This window comes from Chiloscyllium plagiosum, unplaced genomic scaffold, assembly GCF_037043375.1.
Source record: "Chiloscyllium plagiosum isolate Xiang-an unplaced genomic scaffold, Cpla_swu_hap1 HiC_scaffold_6, whole genome shotgun sequence".
NCBI classification, from domain to species: domain Eukaryota; kingdom Metazoa; phylum Chordata; class Chondrichthyes; order Orectolobiformes; family Hemiscylliidae; genus Chiloscyllium; species Chiloscyllium plagiosum.
In genome coordinates this window covers 92,434,476-92,460,152 of record NW_028270144.1, presented here as the reverse complement: position 1 = coordinate 92,460,152, position 25,677 = coordinate 92,434,476, and the positions used below count along the sequence as shown (strand labels likewise).

The 25,677-nt window shown below is 43.1% G+C and overlaps 1 protein-coding gene across 3 annotated transcripts in view; it reads right to left on the bottom strand.

The window, feature by feature from the left end:
- Positions 1-25,677, bottom strand: part of LOC122550775 (microtubule-associated tumor suppressor candidate 2-like) — a 456,058-nt gene that overhangs the window by 51,785 nt on the left and 378,596 nt on the right. For all 3 annotated transcript variants that reach the window (XM_043692024.2, XM_043692025.2, XM_087988203.1), the window contains one exon: positions 3,509-3,575. In XM_043692024.2, the coding sequence (XP_043547959.2) occupies positions 3,509-3,575 (67 nt within the window). The remainder of the gene's footprint in view (positions 1-3,508; positions 3,576-25,677) is intronic.

The following is a 25,677-nucleotide window of genomic DNA, read 5'->3' as shown; positions in this document are numbered from 1 at the left end:
CACTGCAATCCATTGGGTGTAGATATGGCCGCAATACTGATAGAAAGAGAGTTCCAGGATTTTGACCAGTGACACTGAAGGAATGGTGATGTATTTTCAAGTCATGGTGATGAGTGACTTGGGAGGGGACTTGCAAGTGGCTGTGTTCATATGTATCTGTGGCCCTTGTCTCCTTTTTCATTAGGTATTGTGAGTATTGCTGAAAAGGACATTTGCACTCAACAAGACAATTTCCAAGAAATGCCAAAATAAAGCAAAAACATTATTTTATATTGCATGAGGGGAGTATGATGATTGGTTGGAGAGTGGACTCGGATTGGTAGAGGCATTGTCATGGAGTACGTACCATTTTGTGATGAAGAACAGTTAACTGCTATATTTCTTTAAATATTAAATAAGCCTGGTTGGTTCCAACTGAACAAGACACTGGCCTGCATAATGAACCACAGAATGGCTGTACCTAGGTACGCATACACATTCTGGCTGTCTGTAAAAATGTATTTCCATTACGTTGCTGTTTCATTTTGCTATTATTGCCCATGTTTTACTCAGTGTCTTACACTATCATCATGCTTTTGTGCTGGTGCTACAAGTGCTACCCTCTAGGCTTTATATAAAGATGAAATGAAATGAAATGACACTTATGATTATGAAAGGGAAAGTGTCTGATTATTTTAAGATAATTTTGTCCTCGTGGCCAATAATGAACTACTCTTTGGAAAGAGTAGGGTCATTCTGACTGTGGTTCAGTCTGCAATCTGCTAATGCTGTTCTGCAACAGCTGATTAGAAATATGTTTACAACTGTACCTTTCAGTCCCTCCGTCCCCAACTGAAAACATGAAATGGTGCTGTATATAGTGGGTGGACCTCTCACTTTCAGAGCACATGCAAGCTGCCCTCTCCTTCTGAACAGACACTGGGGGCAAGATTTTAACTCAACCAAAACAACCACAGTGTGTTAAATTCAGGCCCTGATTGTTCAAAGTGAAATAGTTGGAAATGTATTGAATTAAGTGGGTCACATGCTTTACATTATTCTAACTCTTCACTTGGTTCTCAAATAATATTGAGCTCACAATAATCAGCTTTTATGTTTCTTAAGTGGAGTGTTTACATTATTGTTTACTACCTGTGGGGTGGTTAAATAGCTAGCCTGTGGTACAGAATAATGCCATGGGCTAACATTTCCAATGCTGCTGAGCTAGATTTGGGATCTGGAAGAGCACAGCAATTCAGGCAGCATCCGAGGACAGGCAAAATCGACGTTTCGGGCAAAAGCCCTTCATCAGGAATAAAGGCAGAGAGCCTGAAGCGTGGAGAGATAAGCTAGAGGAGGGTGGGGGTGGGGAGAGAGTAGCATAGAGTACAATAGGTCAGTGGGGAAGGAGATGAAGGTGATAGGTCAGGGAGGAGAGGGTGGAGTGGATAGGTGGAAAAGGAGCTGGGCAGGTCGGACAAGTCCGGACAAGTCAGGGGATCGAGTTGCTGGAGGTTAGAAACTAGGATGAGGTGGGGGAAGGGGAAATGAGGAAACTGTTGAAATCCACATTGATGCCCTGGGGTTGAAGTGTTCCGAGGCGGAAGATGAGGCGTTCTTCCTCCAGGCGTCTGGTGGTGAGGGAGCGGCGGTGGAGGAGGCCCAGCACCTCCATATCCTCGGCAGAGTGGGAGGGGGAGTTGAAATGTTGAGCCACGGGGCGATTTGGTTGATTGGTGCGGGTGTCTCGGAGATGTTCCCTAAAGCGCTCTGCTGGGAGGCGCCCAGTCTCCCTAATGTCGAGGAGACCGCATCAGGAGCAACGGATACAATAGATGATATTAGTGGATGTGCAGGTAAAACTTTGATGGATGTGGAAGGCTCCTTTAGGGCCTTGGATGGAGGTGAGGGAGGAGGTGTGGGCACAGGTTTTACAGTTCCTGCGGTGGCAGGGGAAAGTGCCAGGATGGGAGGGTGGGTCGTAGGGGGGCGTGGACCTGACCAGGTAGTCACGGAGGGAACGGTCTTTGCGGAAGGCGGAGAGGGGTGGGGAGGGAAATATATCCCTGGTGGTGGGGTCTGTTTGGAGGTGGCGGAAATGTCGGCGAATGATTTGGTTTATGCGAAGGTTGGTAGGGTGGAAGGTGAGCACCAGGGGCGTTCTCTCCTTGTTGCGGTTGGAGGGGTTGGGTCTGAGGGCGGAGGTGCGGGATGTGGATGAGATGCGTTGGAGGGCATCTTTAACCACGTGGGAAGGGAAATTGCGGTCTCTAAAGAAGGAGGCCATCTGGTGTGTTCTATGGTGGAACTGCTCCTCCTGGGAGCAGATACGGCGGAGGCGGAGGAATTGGGAATACGGGATGGCATTTTTGCAAGAGGTAGGATGGGAAGAGGTGTAATCCAGGTAGCTGTGGGAGTCGGTGGGTTTGTAGAAAATGTCAGTGTCAAGTCGGTCGTCACTGATGGAGATGGAGAGGTCCAGGAAGGGGAGGGAGGTGTCAGAGATGGTCCAGGTAAATTTAAGGTCAGGGTGGAATGTGTTGGTGAAGTTGATGAATTGCTCAACCTCCTCGCGGGAGCACGAGCTGGCGCCAATGCAGTCATCAATGTAGCGGAGGAAGAGGTGGGGAGTGGTGCCGGTGTAATTACGGAAGATCAACTGCTCTACGTAGCCAACAAAGAGACAGGCATAGCTGGGGCCCATACGTGTGCCCATGGCTACCCCTTTGAATCCTCCCACTTCCTCCAGACCAAAGGAGAAATTGTTAAGGGTGAGGACCAGTTCGGCCAAACCAGAATCTGGTTTCCAGCATCTGCAGTCATTGTTTTTACCTCTAGATTTGGGATCTGCCTCCTCGTTTTGCCCTTTGTTTGATGTGGGGTGGAGCTCCTTTGGCTAGATAACCATTGTCTCTCTCCAAGAGAGACAACTGTCTGTAAATTACCAACCTTATTACCAATACACAGATAAATGTGCAAATTAACTAAGCACTATTTATCTCCCATGCCTAATTGATGCACATGAACTTTTAGATGTTTATTTTATTCAATTTATTAAATTCCTGTCTGCACCTCAGCCTAAAGGAATGACACACCGTATTTGGAAATGACTCACAAATGATTCAGATAGCAAGTATTACTACATTTAAACAATTACTTCAATTAAGCTGTGTTAACCAAATGAGACCTGAAAACATCCATTCATAGGAAGGAAAGTTGTAACAAAATTGTAGATATTCATTAAACAGTGAAATTAAGTCCCATGAGTCACGTAAGGAGAGTATGCATACATAATTTACACGTTTGGTGAGAACACCACTTGATGACACTCAGACTAGGACACAAACAAGTCATGACCTTATCATTATAACAGTAAGATGAATTATTGCTCTGTATTTTCCCACTGGGATTAAAGCAGCCAGCAGACACAAAGAATATTTTGGTGCATTGCTTTTGTAGGAATTATACAGTCAAATAAACACACTCAAAGGATAGACAGCATTACTTGTACGTTTCTTGTACATCTTACCTACTTCCTCTCTGATATGAGCAAGCTCAATGGACAGTTCTTTCTCTTTGATAAGGGCACTTTCATTCTGCAAATAAGAACATAAAAATTTAGAATTCAAAATAGTAGGGAATTGTAGTAAACAGAGCAATTTGAACTGTATCCACATGGTGATATCAGTAGGACATAAAGAAGGCAGACTCTAGCAGGTGGGTGACCCAATCCACTTTAATTGTTGCTCAAACACTGAAGAGGGAAATTCACCCCTGTATTCTTTATTTCCTGACAAGCGACTGTTTTGAGCTAAGTTCACAACCATAATTATTTACCAGATTTTATTTAATATATTTTCCACAAAGACCTCAATCTACTGGGTTATTGCAGTAACTCAGTAAACCTTAATAGCCACCAACTCAGAAGCTATCTTTTCAGTCACTTATCTGAGTTGTGAAACACCAAATAGTTGCAGGAAATTAGTAAGTTACGAACTGTTCCACAGGCTTGACAATAATATTCAAATCATGTCTAGCACCAAAATAAACAAACTTGACTTAACACTGGAAAGCTACAAATTTGAGAATGCACAAGTAATTTTAAGGGAATTAAATGCAACCACGCTGACTCTCCCATTTTTTTCAAAGGAAGAAAAACAATGATAGTGCAACATTATTAAAACGTGAGCTACAGTCGTGAACAAAACGAAACCTCTTTGGTGGAGTTGACCTCAAATCATAATGTTGCTTCTTTAAGACAGAAAATGATGAGATTAAGTTATTGCAGTGGATAGAGTTGTAAATTAAATTGCAACTTAGTGTGTGTCCTAGGTCTTCAATATTCACAATATATTAATGCAAACATACAAGGCTGCTATAAAATAGGACATTCCTTCTCATAAACACATAGAAAATCATAAAGTCAACCCCTAAATTATTTCAACTTGGGCTGCATCATGACTTCCGTCACCACCCTGTGTCATTGGAACAAAAAGAAACAACGAAGCTATTACCCTCTCGTCCAGACAACCAAAGCAGTAATACAGCTTGCAACAGCAATGGCCCATCCTAGCAGGCTTGCTGATACACAAGCCTGCTTCATTCAGTCGGTCTGCTCAAAAGTCCTTTGCTGCAATGATTTTTATTAAATGTTGCCCACAGGCAACAGCTACCCCTACCTGCATGTGGCACCACAAACTACCTTATTTCTCCTAATATTTCCAGAGACTCAGAAAAGGGAAAGAAAGATACAAGGACATTATCGACATCTTGCTCAGGAGGAGGTTACTTTGCCAGTACAAACAGCATCAGAGTGAGGCTGATCAATAAGAATGTGTCACTGATGCCATGACTCTTAAAGCTGACAGCATAACAGCACCATGGAGATTTTCAAATTTAACACACAAAGGAAAAGAAAAAAAATTCATTGCTAAAAGTATATAAATCACTGATCTTATGAAGAAAGTAGTTTATTTTAACATTTGTAGCTGATAGAAGTCTACATTCCTGGAACTTTACTGAAGCACCTAGTCATGTCTTTAAAATAGGTCCCTTTAAATAGTCACTGTTTCATTACACAGCCATTAGCTTCATTGTGGTAATGGGTGGGATTACAATAATTCAAAGCTAGACATGTGCAAGATACCTCTGTTTAGACTATGAATAAGAACCAAAGTGGTACTGCATAGTACATCAAACAGTTCAGGTTTGTTCTTTCAATTTAATCTGTTCCATTTAAAACCACAGCAAAAGAAATATACAGCCAACTGTATCAGCATGAGAAACAAAAAGATAGGTTAAGGTTTCACAGAAACATTTTATGTGAACTGATTTCTGGCTCACATTTTAGTTTTTTTTTGCATACAGATTTATTTTCAGTTTTTATTTCAGGTTGGCAATATTCACAGTGTTTTTCTTTTTATCTCTACCTAAGTTGAATGAGGTAACACTCATTTATTATGAAATGTAATGAGAATAATGTAAAGTTAAAAAAAAATTCTGACACATAACACAAGAATGTGCATTAATAAGAAAAAAGAGCTTACATTCATACACTATCTTCCCATTAAAAGCAGTTTTTCAGACAAGGGAATAATTTCTACATGCAGTAACTCTTATGTAGAAGGGAGTGGATGGCACATTGGAGTCACAATCTAAAGACTATGGTAATGTTTTGGGGGCCCAGGCTTAAATCCTAGCACCACTGATGTAAAATTTAAATTAAAAAAAACTTAATGATGACTATGCAACCATTGTCAATTGTCATAGAAACCCATCTGGTTCAGTAATGTCCTTCAGGGAAGGAAATCTGCCATCCTTATCTGCTGTTGCTTATATGTGATTCTAGAGAGTCCAAGATGTGATTGACTCCAAACTGCCCTCTGAAATGACTTCGAAACTGAGTTAATTGATATAACTGTTCAAAAGTCTGAAAAAAATGGAGTGAAATTGGACGGAACATGTGGCATTGACCAAGGTACAGTAATGACAAATGCAAACTTAGCCCTGCTGACCCTGCAAAGTCCTTTAAGTAACATCTGGGGACTTGTGCTAAACATGGGAGAGCTATCTCACACACCAGTAAAGAAACAGCTCAACACAGTCATACTCTTGGATTCATAGCTTGCAATGTCCCAGATGCTACCATCACCTGCCCTGGAGATGTCATTACTGATGCCAGTCCAGTAGTTGCAATCTTTTTGTCTTTAATCTTTTTATTACAGTGGGTTTTTAGATTCCTCTCAGGGAATAACCGTACATGGTTTCATCTTCTAATACTCTTATCCACCCGTCAAAATTACTTTGAACAACTCTTTCAAACATAATATCGGTTTTTCCAGGTTTATTCCTTACATTCCAAAACCTTTGCGTATGTACCCCAGCACTATTATGTAGGCAGCCAATATAGTCTTCTTCACTGTGTCATCATCCTGAGAAATCTCCCCTGACAACGAAGCATAAATTTCCAGTGCTTTACCTATCAATTTACTTCGCATAAAAAGTGTGAAAGTGAGGACTGCAGATGCTGGAGGTCAGAGACAAAACTAGAGTGGTGCTGGAAAAGCACAGCAGGTCAGGCAGCATCCAAGGAACAGGAAAATTGACGTTTCGGGCAGGAGAAGGACTCCTATCCAAAAGGTCGATTTTCCTGCTTCTCGGATGCTGCCTGACCTGCTGTGCTTTTCCAGCACCACTCTAATTTTGTCTTTGCATAAACAGTGCCCAGTCTTCTTTTGCCCAATACATTTGCCTCACCATTTCCATAAACGACATGAGGAAGGCTTCCACCACCCTTTTCCGCAAATTTTGCTCAGGCCTGTGCAAACTTACACTTTTCCTTACCGGACTTCAAATTATGACTCAGATTCTCCCCAACATAGGCTGCACAGGGATTTGGTGTGTTCTGTTTCAACTGTGCCATTTTAAGTTTATATTAATTATCTACTGCCTTGCTTGAAAATTTCTTTGAAATTCTAATTGTAGTTTCCTCATTTCAATTTCATTTCCCTTTCCTTATCTTTTGCTGCCCTTTGGAATTTCATTTGCAGTTATTTTCATTCTTTCCTTATATTCAAGCTGCTTTAACTGTGACCGAATGTCACTTAATTCCAACATTTCCCAACTGTAGTCCTTGGCCCTTTTTTGTATTTCCTCTAAACCCAAGTGTTGTGTTAGTGCCTCAATTATGTTGGCCTTCCTTGGCTCTGTCAGACAATGTTACCTTCAGTTTACCCACCAAGTCAATCAACTTTGGTTTTGAGATTTCCTTTAAGGCTGCTAAGGAACAACTCTGCCACCTTCAGGAAATCCTTTGCTGTTTCAATTAAGTGTTTCCAAAATGTTTGTGTTCTTCTTCTTTCTATGGGCTCACCCACCTCTGGGCTCATAGCTGAAGCAGTGATGCAAAGATTGGAACAAACAGTTCTACCACAAATCCAAGCCAAACTCTGGATCAGATACATAGACAACACTTTTGTTATCATTACAAGAACAGAGATTGAGCACACACACCAGATCAGCAACATTATGCTCAGATCTATGAGACAGATGGAAACCAACAATCAACTCCTATTCCTGGATGTGATGGTACAAAGAACACAGAGTGGTGAATACACCACAAAAGTGCCGAGGAAAGTTACACACAGCAAACCAGCTCCTGAATTACAACAGCAACCATCCAAACACACACAAGAGAAGCTGCATTAGGACCCTGTTCAAAAGGGCTACACCACGCTACAGCACTCCCAAACTATGAAGGGGAGAAGGAGAACACCTCTACAGCATATTCACCAGGAACGAATATCCTCGCAACTTCATCCGCAGACGTCTAACAGACAAACAACGTGACACGACCTAACTCACTCGCAACACTACCTTACATAAAAAAAGTCTCGGAACTGACAGCCAGACTTCTCTGTCCACTGGGATTAATGACAGCCCATAAACCAACAGGTATACTCAGACAACTCACCAGAACAAAAGACCTGATATCCATCATGTGCAAGACAAACATTATTTACAAGATTCCATGCACATCTGCATGAAACACTATACAGGGCAAACAGGCAGACAACGAGCAAATCGGTATCCATAAACTAGCCACTAAATGACCAGCTGCACCCAGTAGCCATACACACAGATGACAGGGATCACAAAAGCGACTGGGCCAACACAACAATCATAGGACAAGCTAAACAGAGGACAGCCAGAGAACTCTTTGAAGCATGGCACTCATTTATAGACTCCATCAACAATGACATTGACTGAGACCCAATATATCGGCCACTACAATAAACAATCTGAACCAGCAACCGGAAGCAGCAGAAACAGAACCAAATAAATTCCAGAAGACACAGTACAACTGTGCTTCCCAGGAGGCTCCAAAGCAGCGAAGATGTCACCTGGACGGAGGATGCAATCAACTTCCCAGCGTGGTGGACATGCCCACAACCACAGGGAGAAAGTGAGGACTGCAGATGCTGGAGATCAGAGTCAAAAAGTGTGGCGCTGGAAAAGCACAGCCGGTCAGTCAGCATTGAGGAGCAGGAGAGTCGACGTTTCGAGCATAAGCTGATAAGCATTCCTGATGAAGAGCTTGGGCTCAAAACTTCGATTCTCCTGCTCCTCAATGCTGACTGACCGGCTGTGCTTTTCCAGCGCCACACTTTTTGACTCATACCCACAACCATGTAAATCTTGAAGTTTTTTTTTTAAAAGTACTCATTTGCCCCAATTTACATGGCTTTCAGACGAAGGTTGAAAGAAAGCAAGGATCAGGTTTCTGTACTGAATAAATATTACTGTTTATTACAAGTAATTACACAATAACTTATGGTAAACATATATAAATCTTGGCATATAACATTATAGATGAAAATTTGAATATCCTTATAAACCCACCCAACACACACAGACACACAAACAAAAAGGAAGAAGGGCAGAGGTAGAAGATATGGAAAGTCGGTTCAGTGGTCTTTGCTTCATAATTCCAATGTCAAGATGATAATTTTACAGCTGGCCCAGCCTTTGGTACTCCATTATCTCTCTCTGAATCCTTCTGTTGGTTTATGAGGGACGTACAGTGAGTTGTTCACTTGGAGAATGGGTCTGGGTGGGTTATTCTTCGGCGGGTCGGTGTGGACTTGTTGGGCCGAAGGGCCTGTTTCCATACTGTAGGGAATCTAATCTAATCATAATGCATTCTGAGTGAGGGAATTCAATGTCCATCACAAAGAGTGGCTCAATAAGACCATTACTAACCAAGGTGGCTAAGTCTTGAAGAACATACCTGCCAGGCACAGGTAGTGAGTTCACCAGTAAGTGGGAAAAACCTACTTGACCTCACCTTTAACAATCTATTTGTTCCAAATGCTTCTGACAAGATAATATCAGTACAAGTGATCATTGAACAGTTCTTGTTGAGTCAATGTTTTGTTTTCATCATGTGTGTGGCACTAGCACAAGCTAAACAGGTTTGATTCAGAGCAGATCTGGCACTTGAAAACTTGGCATCCATGAGATACTGTGGGCAATGAGTGGCAGCAGAGTTGTATTCAATTCCAATCTGTAACCTGTCATATCTCACACTATATTACCATCAAGCCAGGGGATCAAGGCTGATTCAAGACTCCTGTGCCAGGAGGTATGCCATATGTGTCTAAGAATGAGGTGCCCTGCCACCATATAGACTGATGTGCCCCAACCCTTCATTTCATTTTGCTGAAATGACTTGAGGGAATATCTCCTGTCAGAGCTCTCATAATCATTTGTCTGTCATTGAAGACTCAAAGGTCCTCATTTCTTGTCAAATGTGTCCTCTACTTGCAATATTGTTTTAGCACCCGATTGCTTGAGCGATATGCAAGCCTGTAATCTCGGAAGATAAGCCTATATCTGAACATATCAATTAGGAGAAGGAGTAAGCTATTTAGCCCCTCGTGTCTGCTCCGCCACTCAATTAGATCAGGCTGCTCTGATTATAATCTCTGCATTCCAGTCCATCCCGATAACCTTTTATTCTCTTGCTTAACAAGAAGTGATCTACCTTTGCCTTAAAAATGTTCAAGGACTGTACTTCCAGGAAATGGAAGAAAGTTCCAAAGACACTTAAAGGCCTAATTGCTAATCTTTTGGTAGTATGGCCTGACCTGAATACGTTCTCCAAATGTGCTGCTCTATTTGTTCCCCAAGTCTACTAGGGTTTTTGGTCTTGTTGAAGTGTACACTTCTATCTCAGAGATGAGCACCAAGTCTTGCTCGGCAGCCTAGTCAACCATTGTTCTTGCGTTACCCCGTTCACTTTGCACATAAAGCCTAGATTTGAGCAGATAGGTTTGCTGGTTCTGCAAGAAGTACAGTGGTGGTGTTAATGTCTTTGTCTTTTTGTGCAAGGATTTTGGTAATCTGGCTCACATTCAGTCAATAGTATTAATTGAGGTCTCTACCAAGACAGATGTGTGCAGCTAATGGCACCTGTACTACAGAGTAGCTCACTATTCTGGCAGAACCACATATGAATTCTACTTACTTCTCTCTGTCCAGAGAGAACACAATAAAGCCCCTCTCCTCACATAAAGAGCCCCTATACCTATGATAATGCAGCAATGGATGTCAAATTGGTACGCTGCCTATGATGCCAGTTAGGAAGGATCCTGAAGCTTAGAAATTTAGGGTCACATTACATCCTTCATAACCACTGGGTGCACCAAAAAATGGTGGAGTTCTGTAAGGACATGCTTTGTGAACCACAGATGATGAATACATTGCCCAGGTTAAGGTAAATGTTGGAGAAATGCTCCTGGAAGATTCTGGATGGTTAAGGGTTTCTGTTGAGAACCTTTCACCTCTCCTCCTCCTCTGTCAGTAAACTGCTTTTCTTATTTGCTGCCTGTGTACTATTTCCCTCTTAGTTTGCAGTCCAAAGGGGAGCTGCTTCTATACGGCGCTGATTATTGAGAAAATCTGATGTGCCCAGATCCCTCATAGTAAACATTTTTGGTATATAATATCGTACTTCCTGCAGAGTTCACAGACAGTAACCAACTCCTCACCACATCCCAGGACTTCAACAAACTCAAACTGAACACATAGAAAGACAGAGACACTAATCTGCAAGTTGCTAGTAATTTTACAAAATAATGCTAATGGGGAATCTTTATGCTACTGAGGAGATGTTTAGTTGCGTGTTGATTAAGAGGTGTCAACTCAAGTTGCAAGGTACGATTAAAATAGTGAGGATCATTGACTGACATTATCTGCCTGCTCTGCATACATATAAAGCAAACTGGCATTGCCTGCACGAAGACTCTCATTATTACTGCACCGAAACAGAAAGCAGGAGCAGCATAGAAGCTTTTTGAGAGTTTCATGTTGGCACCTGCATTATTGATATTGGCATTATGAAGCTATGGCCTTTTGTATTAAAAAAAATAGTTGAATATAAAACACTAATTATCTTTATACTGGTGCTTTACTCCTTTGTGGTAAATTGCAGCAGCAGGCAGCTCATCACTGCCTGTTCCTTTGTGGCACGTAACCAAGGAAACCAGGTTCAGGGAGTATGGAGACAGTAATAGGCTGATGAAGTTCCCTATAGCAATTTCCTTCTCAGATTTCGCAACATTAGTCACGCTGACCGGATTTCGGCAACAGTGTACTATTCCTGATGTCATAACTGGAATTGCTTCTGCTCTCTCTTTATCCCACCTCACACGTGATTTATAATGGATATTCAAAGCACTAGCAGCATGCGCGGAATACACTAGCAATTCAACAGTAGGGGTAGCTTTTCATTCACAAAACCCTCCCATCAGCTGACAATGGGTACATTGCAACAGTGTATCCTGACCAAATTGAGAGACACAACATTATAGCCAAATTACTCCTGCCTAACTACATTGTCATCAGCATAAGATTTGAGAGCTCAGTGATGGCACAGATATTTTTCAAATTTAAATTTCATCTGGAAAGATTTCAAATTATATCGGTTTCACTTTATTTGTATATGCATCATTATTTGGTGAGACTAACCAGAGTTAGATGAACTGGTAAACCTCAGACTTAGCAAACATTGATGGATACAGGGGACGTTTTCTTAATGGCTGTGTCTCATGACCCCCTAACATGGTCTGTGAGTGCTAAACACTCTGCAAATAAAAAATGTGGTGCCTCCAAATAAACATAACAAGTATAAGTGACTGGGATAGACTAACGTAATTGCAGTTCTGGCACTGCTACTGTTTGTGCGCATATTATGCCTGTGTACTGAGAAAGTCTCAAGGATGTTATGAGAAATTCTCTTTCTTTATCATGAAAGAAACAATGTTTCCTATTGAGTGTTCATTTCAGTGTCAGAGTTAGAACATAGAACATAGAACAGTACAGCACAGAACAGGCCCTTCAGCCCATGATGTTGTGCCGACCACTGATCCTCATGTATGCACCCTCAAATTTCTGTGACCATATGCATGTCCAGCAGTCTCTTAAATGTCCCCAATGACCTTGCTTCCAGAACTGCTGCTGGCAACGCATTCCATGCTCTCACAACTCTCTGTGTAAGGAACCCGCCTCTGACATCCCCTCTATACTTTCCTCCAACCAGCTTAAAACTATGACCCCTTGAGTTAGCCATTTCTGCCCTGGGAAATAGTCTCTGGCTATTGACTCTATCTATGCCTCTCATTATCTTGTATACCTCAATTAGGTCCCCTCTCCTCCTCCTTTTCTCCAATGAAAAAAGTCCGAGCTCAGTCGACCTCTCTTCATAAGATAAGCCCTCCAGTCCAGGCAGCATCCTGGTAAACCTCCTCTGAACCCTCTCCAAAGCATCCACATCTTTCCTATAATAGGGCGACCAGAACTGGATGCAGTATTCCAAGTGCGGTCTAGCCAAAGTTTTATAGAGCTGCAACAAGATCTCATGACTCTTAAACTCAATCCCCCTGTTAATGAAAGCCAAAACACCATATGCTTTCTTAACAACCCTGTCCACTTGGGTGACCATTTTATGGGATCTATGTACCTGCACACCAAGATCCCTCTATTCCTCCAATTTGCCAAGAATCCTATCCTTAATCCTGTACTCAGCTTTCAAATTCGACCTTCCAAAATGCATCACCTCGCATTTATCCAAGTTGAACTCCATCTGCCACCTCTCAGCCCATCTCTGCATCCTGTCAATGTCCTGCTGCAGCCGACAACAGCCCTCTATACTGTCAACGACACCTCCAACCTTTGTGTCGTCTGCAAACTTGCTGACCCATCCTTCAATCCCCTCATCCAAGTCATTAATAAAAATTACAAACAGTAGAGGCCCAAGGACAGAGCCCTGTGGAACACCACTCACCACTGACTTCCAGGCAGAATATTTTCCTTCTACTACCAGTCGCTGTCTTCTGTTGGCCAGCCAATTCTGTATCCAGACAGCTAAGTTCCCCTGTATCCCATTCCTCCTGACCTTCTGAATGAGCCTACCATGGGGAACCTTATCAAATGGTTATTGCTGAGCAGGTGCTGCTTGATAGCATGTTGAAGGCACCTTCCATCACTTCACTGATGATTGAGAGTAGACTGATGGGGCGGTAATTGGCTGGGTTAGATGTGTCCTGAATTTATTTGTGGGGCACGTCTGGTCAATTTTCCACATTGCTAAGTAGATGCCAGTGTTGTAACTGCAGTGGAACAGCTTGGCTAGGGGAGCGGCAAGTTCTGAAGCACAAGTCTTCAGTACTATTGCTGGAATGTTGTCAGGGTCCGTAGCCTTTGCAGTATCCAGTGTCTCTAACTATTTTTTGATATCTTATAAATTAAATTGAATTGGCTGAAGACTGGCATCTGTGATGCTGGGGACCACTGGAGGAGGCCAAGATGGATCATCTACTTGGCATTTCTGGCTGAAGATTGCAGCTAAAGCTTTAGCCTTATCTTTTGTGCTGATGTGCTGTGCTCTTCCATCATGGAGAATGGGGATATTTGTGGAGCCTCCTCATCCAATGAGTTGTTTAATTGTCCATCACCATTCACAATTGTATGTGGCAGGGCTGCACAGTCTAGATCTGATCCGTTGGTTGTGGGATCATTTAGGTCAGTCTTTCACTTGCAGCTTATGCTGTTTGGCACATAAGGAGGTTGTTTGATTAGCTACTGAGTAGTTAGAATACAGACTTGCTCCCATAAAGAGTTATTAAGGCATACTGCATTGATGTATTTCATGAAAAGCTAGATAGCAGATGAGGGGAAAAAGGAACAGAAGGATATAATGTGAGGTTCTAATGAAGGAGAGTGGCAGGAAGTTCATATGGAACAGAAACATTAGACAATAGGTGCAGGAGTAGGCCATTCTGCCCTTCGAGCCAGCACCACCATTCATTATGATCATAGCTGATCATCCTCAATCAGTATCCTGTTCCTGCCTTATCCCCATAACCCTTGATTCCACTATCCTTAAGAGCTCTATCCAACTCTTTCTTGAAAGTATCCAGAGACTGGGCATTCTCAGCCTTCTGGGGCAGAGCATTCCATACACCCATCACTCTCTGGGTGAAGAGGTTTCTCCTCAACTCTGTTCTAAGTGGCCTACCCCTTGTACTCACTATTCTATTGGACATGGCCATACTTACAGGATCAGCTGGCTCTTCTTTGCATCGTAAAGAAGATTGTCAGAGATCACTGTCAACCAACACCGTACAACCACCATGACCAGGCTCCTCAATTTCTGCCCTGAATTACTCACCCCAGACTTCCCATCAACCCCTCCACACATTTCCAATTTCTCCTCCAAGCCTGTGATGCCACCTTTTTCCCTCTCTGGATTTCATTTCCACTCCTCTATGTCCTGACTCCATTCCACAACTCCCTCAGCACGAACTCTCCCTTGCCAGTCTTGAGCTTCCATGCAAGCTGCTATTTTGCTCCCTTTCTATACCCTGTAGAGTTAAATCAATGGACTGCACAAGGACAACACATTTAAACAGGCGGTGAATTAGGTGTCAAGAGATTCTTGTACATATCCTTTATCCCAAGGGTGGAACATCATTAAAAATGGTTTTACACTGATGAATATTCATAGAATACAAATGAATGCATTATAAGCATTGACCCCACATGCTGGTTGGAGGTTAACATGCAGCAAATGTGCCTCTGTCTTTAACCTGTGTCCCAATTTTGAGAAATTGAAATTTCATATCATGTCCAATTAAATTACCCGCCTGCCACATTTTCCACCCAGTGGGCTCCACTAAGCCTTCCATTAACTGCTCCAGCGTAATATCATGTCAACCTTGGCTCATATCTCAGTCAGAGGGTTGAAGGGTCAAGCTCAATTCCAGAGACTTGAACACAATGTAGGTAGGCCCTCCACAGCATTACTGAAGGAGAGGCAAAACTGCAAAGGGAAACAAAGAAAGTGACAACAATTAACAGAAAGAATCTGTGGGAAAGCTTGTGAGGGATATCAAGGACAACACTGAAGGCTTTTACAAATCTATGAGGTAAAAAAGGGGTTACCAAGCCCTTTATTATCAGCTGACATTGTAAATGGAAATGAGAAAGTGGCAGAGTTAATAAACAGCTTTGTCCCAATCCAAAACGAGCATCAAGTACCAAAGTTACAAGAAAGAACATAAATAAATCAAACGAGGGCTAACTGCATTAAATAGAAGTAAAAATTGGTGATGGAGAAACTAATAAGATGAAAGATAGTAAAATTCCCATGGTTTTCACCTCTGGATTTCAAACAAAGGTGGTGGTGAAAAGAATGTTGATGCTTACTCACAATCTTAATAATTATCAATTCCTAAACTGTCCCCTAGGATTGGAAAGCTGATAATGTCATTCCGTTATTTCAGAAAAGTCAGAGATAAATTAAGAAATAGCAGGCCTATCAGAATAACATTCGTTGTGAGGCAGAATTCATTCTGCTATCTAGCTTTTCATGAAATACATCAATGCAGTATGCCTTAATAACTCTTTATGGGAGCAAGTCTGTTATTGGGGCAGAATTGCTGAACATGTGAACATACATGAGCAGAGCAGAGATGAGTTTGTGAAGAGTATGTTGTGTCAGGAAGAAAGGACGAAATTAAGAATGAAAGAGTATCAGAATGACACACCTGCTTGTCTCTGAGTCAGGAGGCTATTGGTTCAAGTCTTACCCCAGCACTTGAGCATGAAATGAAAACTTGGCAAAGGTGCAGCACGGATTTCCTAAAATGGTGCGGGGATAGAAGGGCTAAATTAAGCACAGACTAAGATTGTACTTCCTAGAGTGTAAAAGTTGAAGAGGAGATCTGATTAGGCTGTATATGATGGCTCAAGAATTTGAAAAGAGTTGATAAAGATTAAATCAATCTGGAACAATGAGGCATTAGCTTCGAATTCACACATTCAGAATTGATGTCAGAAAATACTGGTACCTGTTTGCCCCCATTACAGCCATGAGTGCAGGGGGCCATGGGCTAAACGTTGCTCTGCCAGCCTGTGTGCCATTTAGCTGATTCCAATTTGCCCGTGGGCTAACTCTTCAGAGGTTAGATTGGAGGAGGGGTGAGTGGATGCACTGTCAGGAATGCAGTTAGTTAACAGGAACTTACAGCTAATTACTTGGATTTCCCAATCAGCCTCCAGCTTCCCTTAGGCAACAACGATTATTGAACTGCCTGGAGGTAGTGTCTTGACAGCAGGTATAAGGAGAAAGTGAGGACTGGGCCAGGCCTGGAGACATTCCTTACCAACCTGCAGCAGCCATCCACCACCTTGTTGAGAAATCTCTGGAGACAAAGCATGAACTCTGTTTCTCTCTCCACAGATGTTGCTGGACCTGCTGAGTTTCTCCAGCAATTTGTGTGCTTTTGTTTTGTTCAGATCTCCGGCATCTGCAGTTATTGGTTTTATTTATGTTAACTTTCACTCTGGGATCTGACTTGTCCAGTATTAACATCAGTTGAGGTCATAAAACCTGCCTTAATTGGACTGCGAGCCCCCTCTCTAACCATTTATAACAGCTACCAGGAAAATGACAGGTGATCACTGGATAGAGTCATACATGTCACAAAGGAATATGGTTGAGATTGTTGGAGGTCAACCATTCCAGTTTCAGGGCATCTCTGCAGGAACTCCTCAGGGTAGCATCAGAGTCTCAAATATCTTCAGCTGCTTCATCAATGACTTTCTCTCCATCTTAAGTTCAGAAGTGAGGATGCTTGCTGATGACTACACAATGTTGAGCACCATTCACAACTCCTCAGATACTGAGGCAGCCCATGACCAAATGAGACCTGGACAATAATCAGGTTTGGGCTGATGAGTCACAAGTAACATTTGTATCACATAAATGCCAGCCATAGACCACCTCCAGCCAGAAAATCTAACCATCGTGCCTTGACAATTAACTACGTTACCATTGCTGGATCCCTCATTAAGTACATCCTCGGGGTTACCATTGACTACAAACTAGAGTAACCATATAAACACTGTGGCTATAAGTACACAACACAAGTGAGGAATTCTGTAGAGATCAATTTATCTCCTAACCCTCCACAGCCTGTCCACCATATACAAGGCACAAACCAGGAGTGGCGAAAGTGAGGACTACAGATGCTGGAGATCAAAGTCAAGATTAGACTGGTGCTGGAAAAGCACTGCAGGTCAGGCAGCATCCGAGGAGCAGGCTGGAATATTCCCTATTTCCCTGGATGAGTCCAACTCTAATAGTACTAAAGGTGCTTGGTACCATCCATGACAAAGCAGTCCACTTATAGAACCATGGAATCCCTGCAATGTAGAAGCAGGAATTCAGCCCATCGAGTCCACACTGACCATCCAAACAGCATCTCACCCAGACCCACCCCTCTACCCTCTCCCTGTAAGCTTGCATTTCTCATGGCCAATCTATTTAACCTGCACATCCCTGGATTGTGAGAGATTGACACCACATTCACAAACATTTATTCCTTCCAGTACCAGTGCAGCAATGCGTACCACCTGCAAGACGCTCAGCAGAAGTTCACCAAGAATCCTCCGACAGCACGGGCGGCACGGTAGCACAGTGGTTAGCACTGCTGCCTCACAGCGCCAGAGATCCGGGTTCAATTCCCGCCTCAGGCGACTCTCTGTGTGGAGTTTGCACATTCTCCCAGTGTCTGCGTGGGTTTCCTCCGGGTGCTCCGGTTTCCTCCCACAGTCCAAAAATGTGCAGGGGTTAGGTGAATTGGCCATGCTAAATTGCCCGTAGTGTTAGGTGAAGGGGTAAATGTAGGAGAATGGGTCTGGGTGGGTTACGCTTCGGCGGGTCGGTGTGGACTTGTTGGGCCGAAGGGCCTGTTTCCACACTGTAAGTAATCTAATCTAATCTAATCTAATCTAGCACCTTCTTAACCTACAATCACCCCTATCTAGAAGGGTAGTGCAGTAGACACATGAGCACACCACCTTCTGCAAGCTCCCCTTTCAAACTACTCACTGTCGTGACTTGGAAATATATTATCATCGCTTTAATGTTGCCTGATCAAGATCCTGGGATTCTCTCCCTAATACCTACACTAAGTGGGTTGCAGCATTTCAAGAAAGCAACTCACCACCACCTTAAAGGTAACTAGAGATGGGCAATAAATACTGGCCAATGAAGGCCATATCCCCTGAATGAATAAAACAAAGAGTGACTGCTTCCGACAGTGCTCAGATTCAAACTTGAGCCTGACAATCGGGTTCAGAAATTTATAGGAAACATTGTCTCCCACATTGCACCACAAAAGCCCCGCTGAGGCTAGGATTTGATAAGAGTTTCAGAACTGAGGTGAGCAGATGGGGATAAGCTACAGATCAGCCATGACCTTACTGAATACCAACACAGGGGTTGAGATGCTACAACAACCTGCTCCTTTTTCTGTAATCACAGAACTGACAGGATCCTGCTTTTCAGAAGTTAAACCAAGGACACCCTCTCAGATGAATATAAAATCATTTCATGACACTCATTCAAAGCAGAAAAGGTGCCAATAACAAATATTTATTCCAGAAACAATCTCACTAAAATAAAGATTATCTAGAGATTTATGTTATTGCTGGTGATACCTCTCTGTTTGTAAATTGGCTGCCATGTTTTTGTATATTAAACAGAAAGTATAAATGTACATCTGTGCATACCACTTTGGAAAAGCTAACATTATGAAAGGTGCTATGTAAATATAAGTTTCCTTTTAACCTATCTGTCATGAATCCAAGCTGGCTCTCTGATCAATTAAAATTTTCAAGATGTTCGGTTACCTCATCATTGATTATAGACGCCAACAATTTCCCCACTTCAGACTTTAGGCTAACTGGTCTGTAATTCTGGTTTTCCTTTTTAAAAGTGTTCAATGACATATGCAATTTTCCAACCAGAGGGATGACTTCTGTATCTAAGGAACTCTAAACAAATGTAGTTAGGGCATCTCCAATGTGTCCCCCTACTTGCCTTCATGCCCTCGGTTTTAAGGCTTTGGACAGCAGATCCAGGGGGATGTGAGAATTTTCTTTCATGACGATCATTAGGTGGATACATGAGTGAAGCAATCTTGTTGGATATGGGGATAGAGTGGAGAACTGGGTCTGACTGTAGAGTAACCACAGAGAACCAGCATGCATTAGATGGGCTGACTAGCCCACGAGTGTCATTGTGACCTTCTCAAACCTCTACAAAGTATTACAGCAAATAGAGCTCCCTAGAATACATTTTACAGAAACAGGCCACACTGTGGTCTTTCTGCTCGTAAAACGTAACTCTACAACGTATTTATAAGGATGCTCCAAAGCCTTGCGGCCTTACTCAACAGTAATTTTTTTCAAACTTTTATTACAAGACTTCTTTTAAAATTGATCCTACATAACAGAATAGAATCCCCTGACCTTTCATCAAGAAAATAAAGGGGAAACTCCCTACAGCTACCAAATCAAATACAGTAGACCCCCCTTACCTGTGGGGCATACATTCCAAGACTTACTTTGGAAGCCCGAAACCACGGATAGGAGTGAACCCACTCATGCAAATAGGAAATTTACCTTCCCAGCAACCTCTGGTCCCTGGTTCTGGAAGGTTCCCTATAAAATGTTCGGGCCGCAGTAAACCGTGGGTAACTGAAACTGCGGAAAACAATTCCATGGATACGGTGCTCACCCTGTACATGGAGCATAAAGACTGGATTTTTTGAACAAGGGACACCTCTTCTTCATATGAAGACAAAGACCTTCTTTCCATATTATTTAATTTATAAACATGACAAACAACTGTCACTAGAAATGTTTAACATAAAGAGGTTTAAAAGCAAAAGGAAAAACAAAGTGGTCTGATGACCAGAAAACTATATGCTACCAATTTAAAGAGATTAATTCAATTGATCCCCAAATCATAATGTACTCCCATGAAGGCAATGATCTTTGACATTTATATTGAGGTAGTGGGCAACATTTTTACACAATACGTCTAATGCTTTGGTCAGCAAACTTTGTGACAAGTTGTAGAAGTGCAGTCTGAAATAACTCCACAAAGGACAGTATCCTGTCACCAAGTCACCCTTTACTTATAAGTGCTTAGTACATGACACTGACGCAGCTAGCAGAGTAGAATCCTAGAGTGAGCAGAACCTATGATATTCCTGTTTTTATCTGTCAGCCAAGACTCCTTGATTGAGGCTGTTAATCTGATCCACTCAGGGAACTCATATTCTATGAGGTCCACCTGGCTGAACCTCATTCCAATCACTACATCCCTCCTTCTCTAAGTCCTGGGATGTAGGCCCGTTCTTTTACCTGTAGTTTCCTCTGGGGTGTATTTGCACCAGGTCCGGTTCCTCCAACTCTGCCTCAGATACTGGTGACACATGCCAGACAGTTTCCTACCTCTTGTACCTGGAGCATCTCAGTAGAAATTCATCCTCTGCTTCAGGCGGTAATGACATCGAGGCTGTGACATCTGATGCGTCCATCTTGTCCTCAGAGGTTTCTTTGATGCTAGGTGGAGGGGGAGAATCAATGGGCTCTGATAGCCTTCAGTGGGGGTGGATACATTTTGCTCCTGTCCAGTTTGTTACACTGCAGCTTTCATGTGGTCTACCTGCTTGTTCATTTTGGAAACCCTTGGAAAACCCTGGAGGAGTTCAGCCAGCAACGGGTGGCAACTATATCTTGGGACGATTACTTCTTCTCCCCATAATATTACACTGTCCTCGATGGTGATCTGGTCTCTCCGGGTCCAGAGAGGTTTCATTTCTTGGTGTGATGACCCTGTTGTTGTCCCCATCACCACCAGCTGGTTCAATTTCGTTGAGGTGGGAATCTTCTTGCATCCAGAGTCTGATATTGTCAGCAGTGATTGGAAGGCTGTCTGGAAAGTTTAAAACCAGAATGGACCCTTCTGGTAGTAGAACCACTGGCAGTGTAGCTGCCAACAGCAGGCAGCTCAATGTATCCACATTTGCCACTTGGCCTCACTGACAGTGTTCTGACATGTAATTGAATAAGAGCTGAATTTGACCTCTAGCTATGGGCAGCACTGTCTTGTCCTCTTGAGTAGCCCTAGTAGGGGTTTGTGGTCTGTGACTATTACAAATTTACATTCGTAAAGATATTGGTGGAACTTTCTCACACCAAAGATGACTGCCAAACCTTCCTTCTCTATCTGGGTATATTTTCATTCAACATCAGCCAAAGTCCAGGAAACATATGCCATCGGGCATTACTCTGCGCTGGATCATCGGTGAGCCAACACCACCTCGATAGTGCACAGGGAGCTACGGTACCTCAGCATCACATCTTGCTTGGGATCATAGTGGGCTATCACCTTAGATGATGATAGCTGCTTCTTCACTTCCCTAAAGGCTACATTCTGGCTATGAGACCATTTATTTCCAAGGCTGACCCTTTTCAATAGCAGAGTATGGGTGCCAGATCACATATGAGGTACCAGCCCAAGGAAAGACTGAAGCTCTAGTAGAGTCATAGGAGCCAGAGCACATTTGATTGCTCTTACTCTATCCTCCATGAGTGTAACCTGGTCTTGGCGACTCTGTAGCCCAAGTCACATGGGGTGATTGGAACACATATCTTTCCTTCTAAGCACTATGCCAAAGGTCTCTAAATGCTCTGTATAGGTCTTCCCTGTTATTAGCATGTCATCCAGATAATTGGCAACCTGGGGTAGACCTTGTAAAGTGTTCTCCATCATCCACTAGAAAATGGTCAGGTTGATGATACCCCGAATGGCAATCTCGTATATTGGTAAAACGCTTGTAAAAATTAATTGTAGCATACTTCTAGGAATCCTCTCACTATAAGCCTGCATTTCTCATGACCGATTCACCTAACCTGCACATCCTTGGATTGAGAGAGATTGGCACCACATCCACAAACATTCCCTCCCTTCAGTATCAATGCAGCAGTGTGTACCATCTGCAAGGTGCACTGCAGAAATTCATCAAGACTCCTCAGACAGCACCTTCTTAACCTACAACCATCTAGAAGGACCATCTAGAAGGTATATGGGCATACCACCTTCTGCAAGCTTCCCTTCAAGCTACTCACTGTCTTGACTTGGAAATATATTATCATCACTTTAGTGTTGTCTGATCAAGATCCTGGGACTCTCTCCTTAACACCTACACTAAATGGATTGCAGTGTTTCAAGAAAGCAACTCATCACCACCTTAAAGGTAACTAGAGATGGACAATAAATACTTGCTAAACCAATAAAGACCATGTCCCCTGAATGAATAAACCAAAGAGTGACTGCTTCCCACACACCACAGTGTTCAGGCCCTCATCTAATTGCAATTGTAGGTATACATGGTTCAGGTCCAGCTTCCTGAAGGACTGTCCCCCCTGCCAGCTTTGTGTATAATTCCCCCTCTGCAAGGGATTGGGTATTTATCCAGCTGTGAAAAGTGGTTCACTCTTTGTTTAAAATTCCCACAAAGGCTAACAGACCTGTCAGTCTTCAGAATCGGTACAACTGGTGTTGCCCACTCTGCAAACTGGACTGCTTTAACCATTCCTTCACTTTCCATCCTTCTGATTTCTGCCTCTACTTTTGTCCGTAAGGCAAAAGGCACTGGGCAGGCCTTGCAGAATCATGGAATTGCTTCCTGATTATCGTGTAAGGTGGCCTTGGCCTCTTTGATAGGCCCTCAACCTTCCTGTGAAACGTCCGGGTATTTAATTAGGACTTCACTCAGGCAGGCGATTTTTCATTGAGAAATGAAGATGAATCTTTCTCAACCAATTTCACCTCATCAAGCTTGGGCCTGAGCCTTTTACTGCAATCAGTGGTAATGGAACCAACTGCTTCTCAGATGAGACAGAAACTGAAGTTGGAACCTTAATCTGTAAGGATTCCCCGCTATGGGTTCTCAGCTTGGTTGTGGTCTTATGCGAACTTAAGTGTTGGAGCCCAAAGTGAATTTTGATAAAGACTAGTCCCACAATCACAGACAGAGTCACACAGGCATCGACCGCCATTAGAACTGGGTAACCATTTAACCAGATGCTCATTTTGATTGGTTCTGATTTGGACATTGCTAAGCAATTTAACTGTTCCAAAGCAGCTGTAGGTGGACTTTCTACGGTGTGCACTCTCCTGGATAACAACCTGTGAGTTCTCTTACTCAATTTGGCCCAAGTTTGCTGTCACAAGTCTGCATACCGACAGCAGCTACGGTGCCCTGTTGGCCCAGATCCTCGAGAATATTTTAACCATTTGGCCAGATTGGCTTTGCTTTGGGGTTTTGCTATGGGCTGACAGACTCCCTCTGTTCAAAATCTGTCCTGTGTGAGGCTATGCAATTGCCTTCACTCCAGCGGTGTTTCCCAAGCTCAGCTGGCCTGGTGAGGGTGTCCACTTCTGTCTAAATACACTGTCACTCGTAAGTTCCACTTGCTGCATTTTCCAATGATAAAGTCAGTTGTGGAGCCTGTTTGAAGTCCAGATGGGCTTCAGCTAATAAGCAGTTTTGTATGGTTACATCATTAATCTCACATACCAAATGGTCTCTCAGCATCTCACTAAGGGTTAAGCCAAAATTACAAGCCTCTGCCAACCATCTTAATCTGATACGGATTGCATTGCATCTTGAACTGCTGAGTAAAGTCAATGACATCTCAGAATTAGAGGCAACTTGAGGTTGTAATATTCCTTAGCTAAATCCGTCTTGAAAGGTATCTGGTGTATCAGAGAATGTTAGGTTCCTAATAACTGAGAAAGCTCTGAGTCCACAAAGCTGTCTGGAGAATTATTCATTGTTTTACATCTGGCCCAAAGTAGTTTGCCTGGAAAGAAACCTTTCCACATACTGGGCCCAGACTTTGATGGCAGAATTGATCGAGTCAATCTTCCCAAATAGTGGCATGATTCCAGAAATGCCTAACCTAATTCAAAGATGACTGTTGCAAGTGAATCTCTTCAGGCGCGTTTTTCTCTTGTCACCTCGGAAATAACCCCACAAAGGTCAGTATCTCTTCTATGAGGTCCTCCTGGCTGACCTCGTTCTAATCATTATATCATCATCAGAAACAATGGGTAAAACCTTACAGGGTTCTGAATGAACGTGGGCTAAGGTGAGATCTGTGGCAGGAGCAATTTGCTGCATCTTTTATGCCACAAGTTGTCAATTAGGGTGATTGTTGCTTGTTCAGCCTGCTCACCACTGGCTGCAAACAGGGTCCATGTTGCTCAGGAACACTCAGCAATCCACAGGCACCAGCCCCAAGCACCCCTTGACTATGCACATTGGCATCTGATATTTATCAACCCCTCAGGACCATCATGGCATCTCTCCAATCCACTGGAGATTGGAGGCCACTCAGGAACTACCGACCTGCACCAGCAATGAATATTGACAGGCTGCAGCAGGGACACTCTGTGCACAGGGATAGACAGCCAGCTCACAGACAGTGGGCCAGGCTGAACCATAGGATTAGTTGTTTTCCCTCTAGGCACTCACTCACTTTGCATCTACCCGCATTCTTGCAGTCTCCATGTCATGCTCTGTCTCTAAGCACATTGGCACCAAAGACAATCAGTACTATGTATTGAAGTATTCTTTAGCATAACCATACAGACTGCAGCTCATGCTTGTCAGTAGCTGGGGGCACATCTTGCTGTGTGGTGTACCGAGACTTCAGTCCAACATTGACAGCCTGTCCCAGCTGCCTGTAACACTAACACACTACACATGAATTCATCCAAATGACGATGTCAGACACTGGCTACAGGCTGGTACTGAGCGCAGATAAAGCCAGTGCAGCTATGTGTCAGGGAATTCCAGTCGCTTCAGTCAGGGGCACAACATGCATACAGTGTAAGGATTAGCCAACCACTTGAGCCAGTCATGGTCAGTCAGCCAGTATTTTGGAGCCAACTCCAACAGTCAGGGCAATCAGGTACCATCAGGCAGGGAGCTGCAAGGACAGCCATTAAGGCTGTGGCCAATCATGTCTCAAGGCTGCTTCTCATGGTCACTCAATTATCTGGAATTAATACAGTCATAGGTCATTGATCATTAAGGTGGGTGCAAGCAGGGGGTAGGGGTCGTGGGGGATTTCACTGTCAAAAGGGTAGTGGAGTCACAAGGGGAAACAGAGACTTGTGTGAAGGTGGTGACAAGGGTGGCAATGGAAGGAAACACAAGGTGAATGGGACTTCTGCAGTACAGCTTTGGAGGGCATAGAGGAACA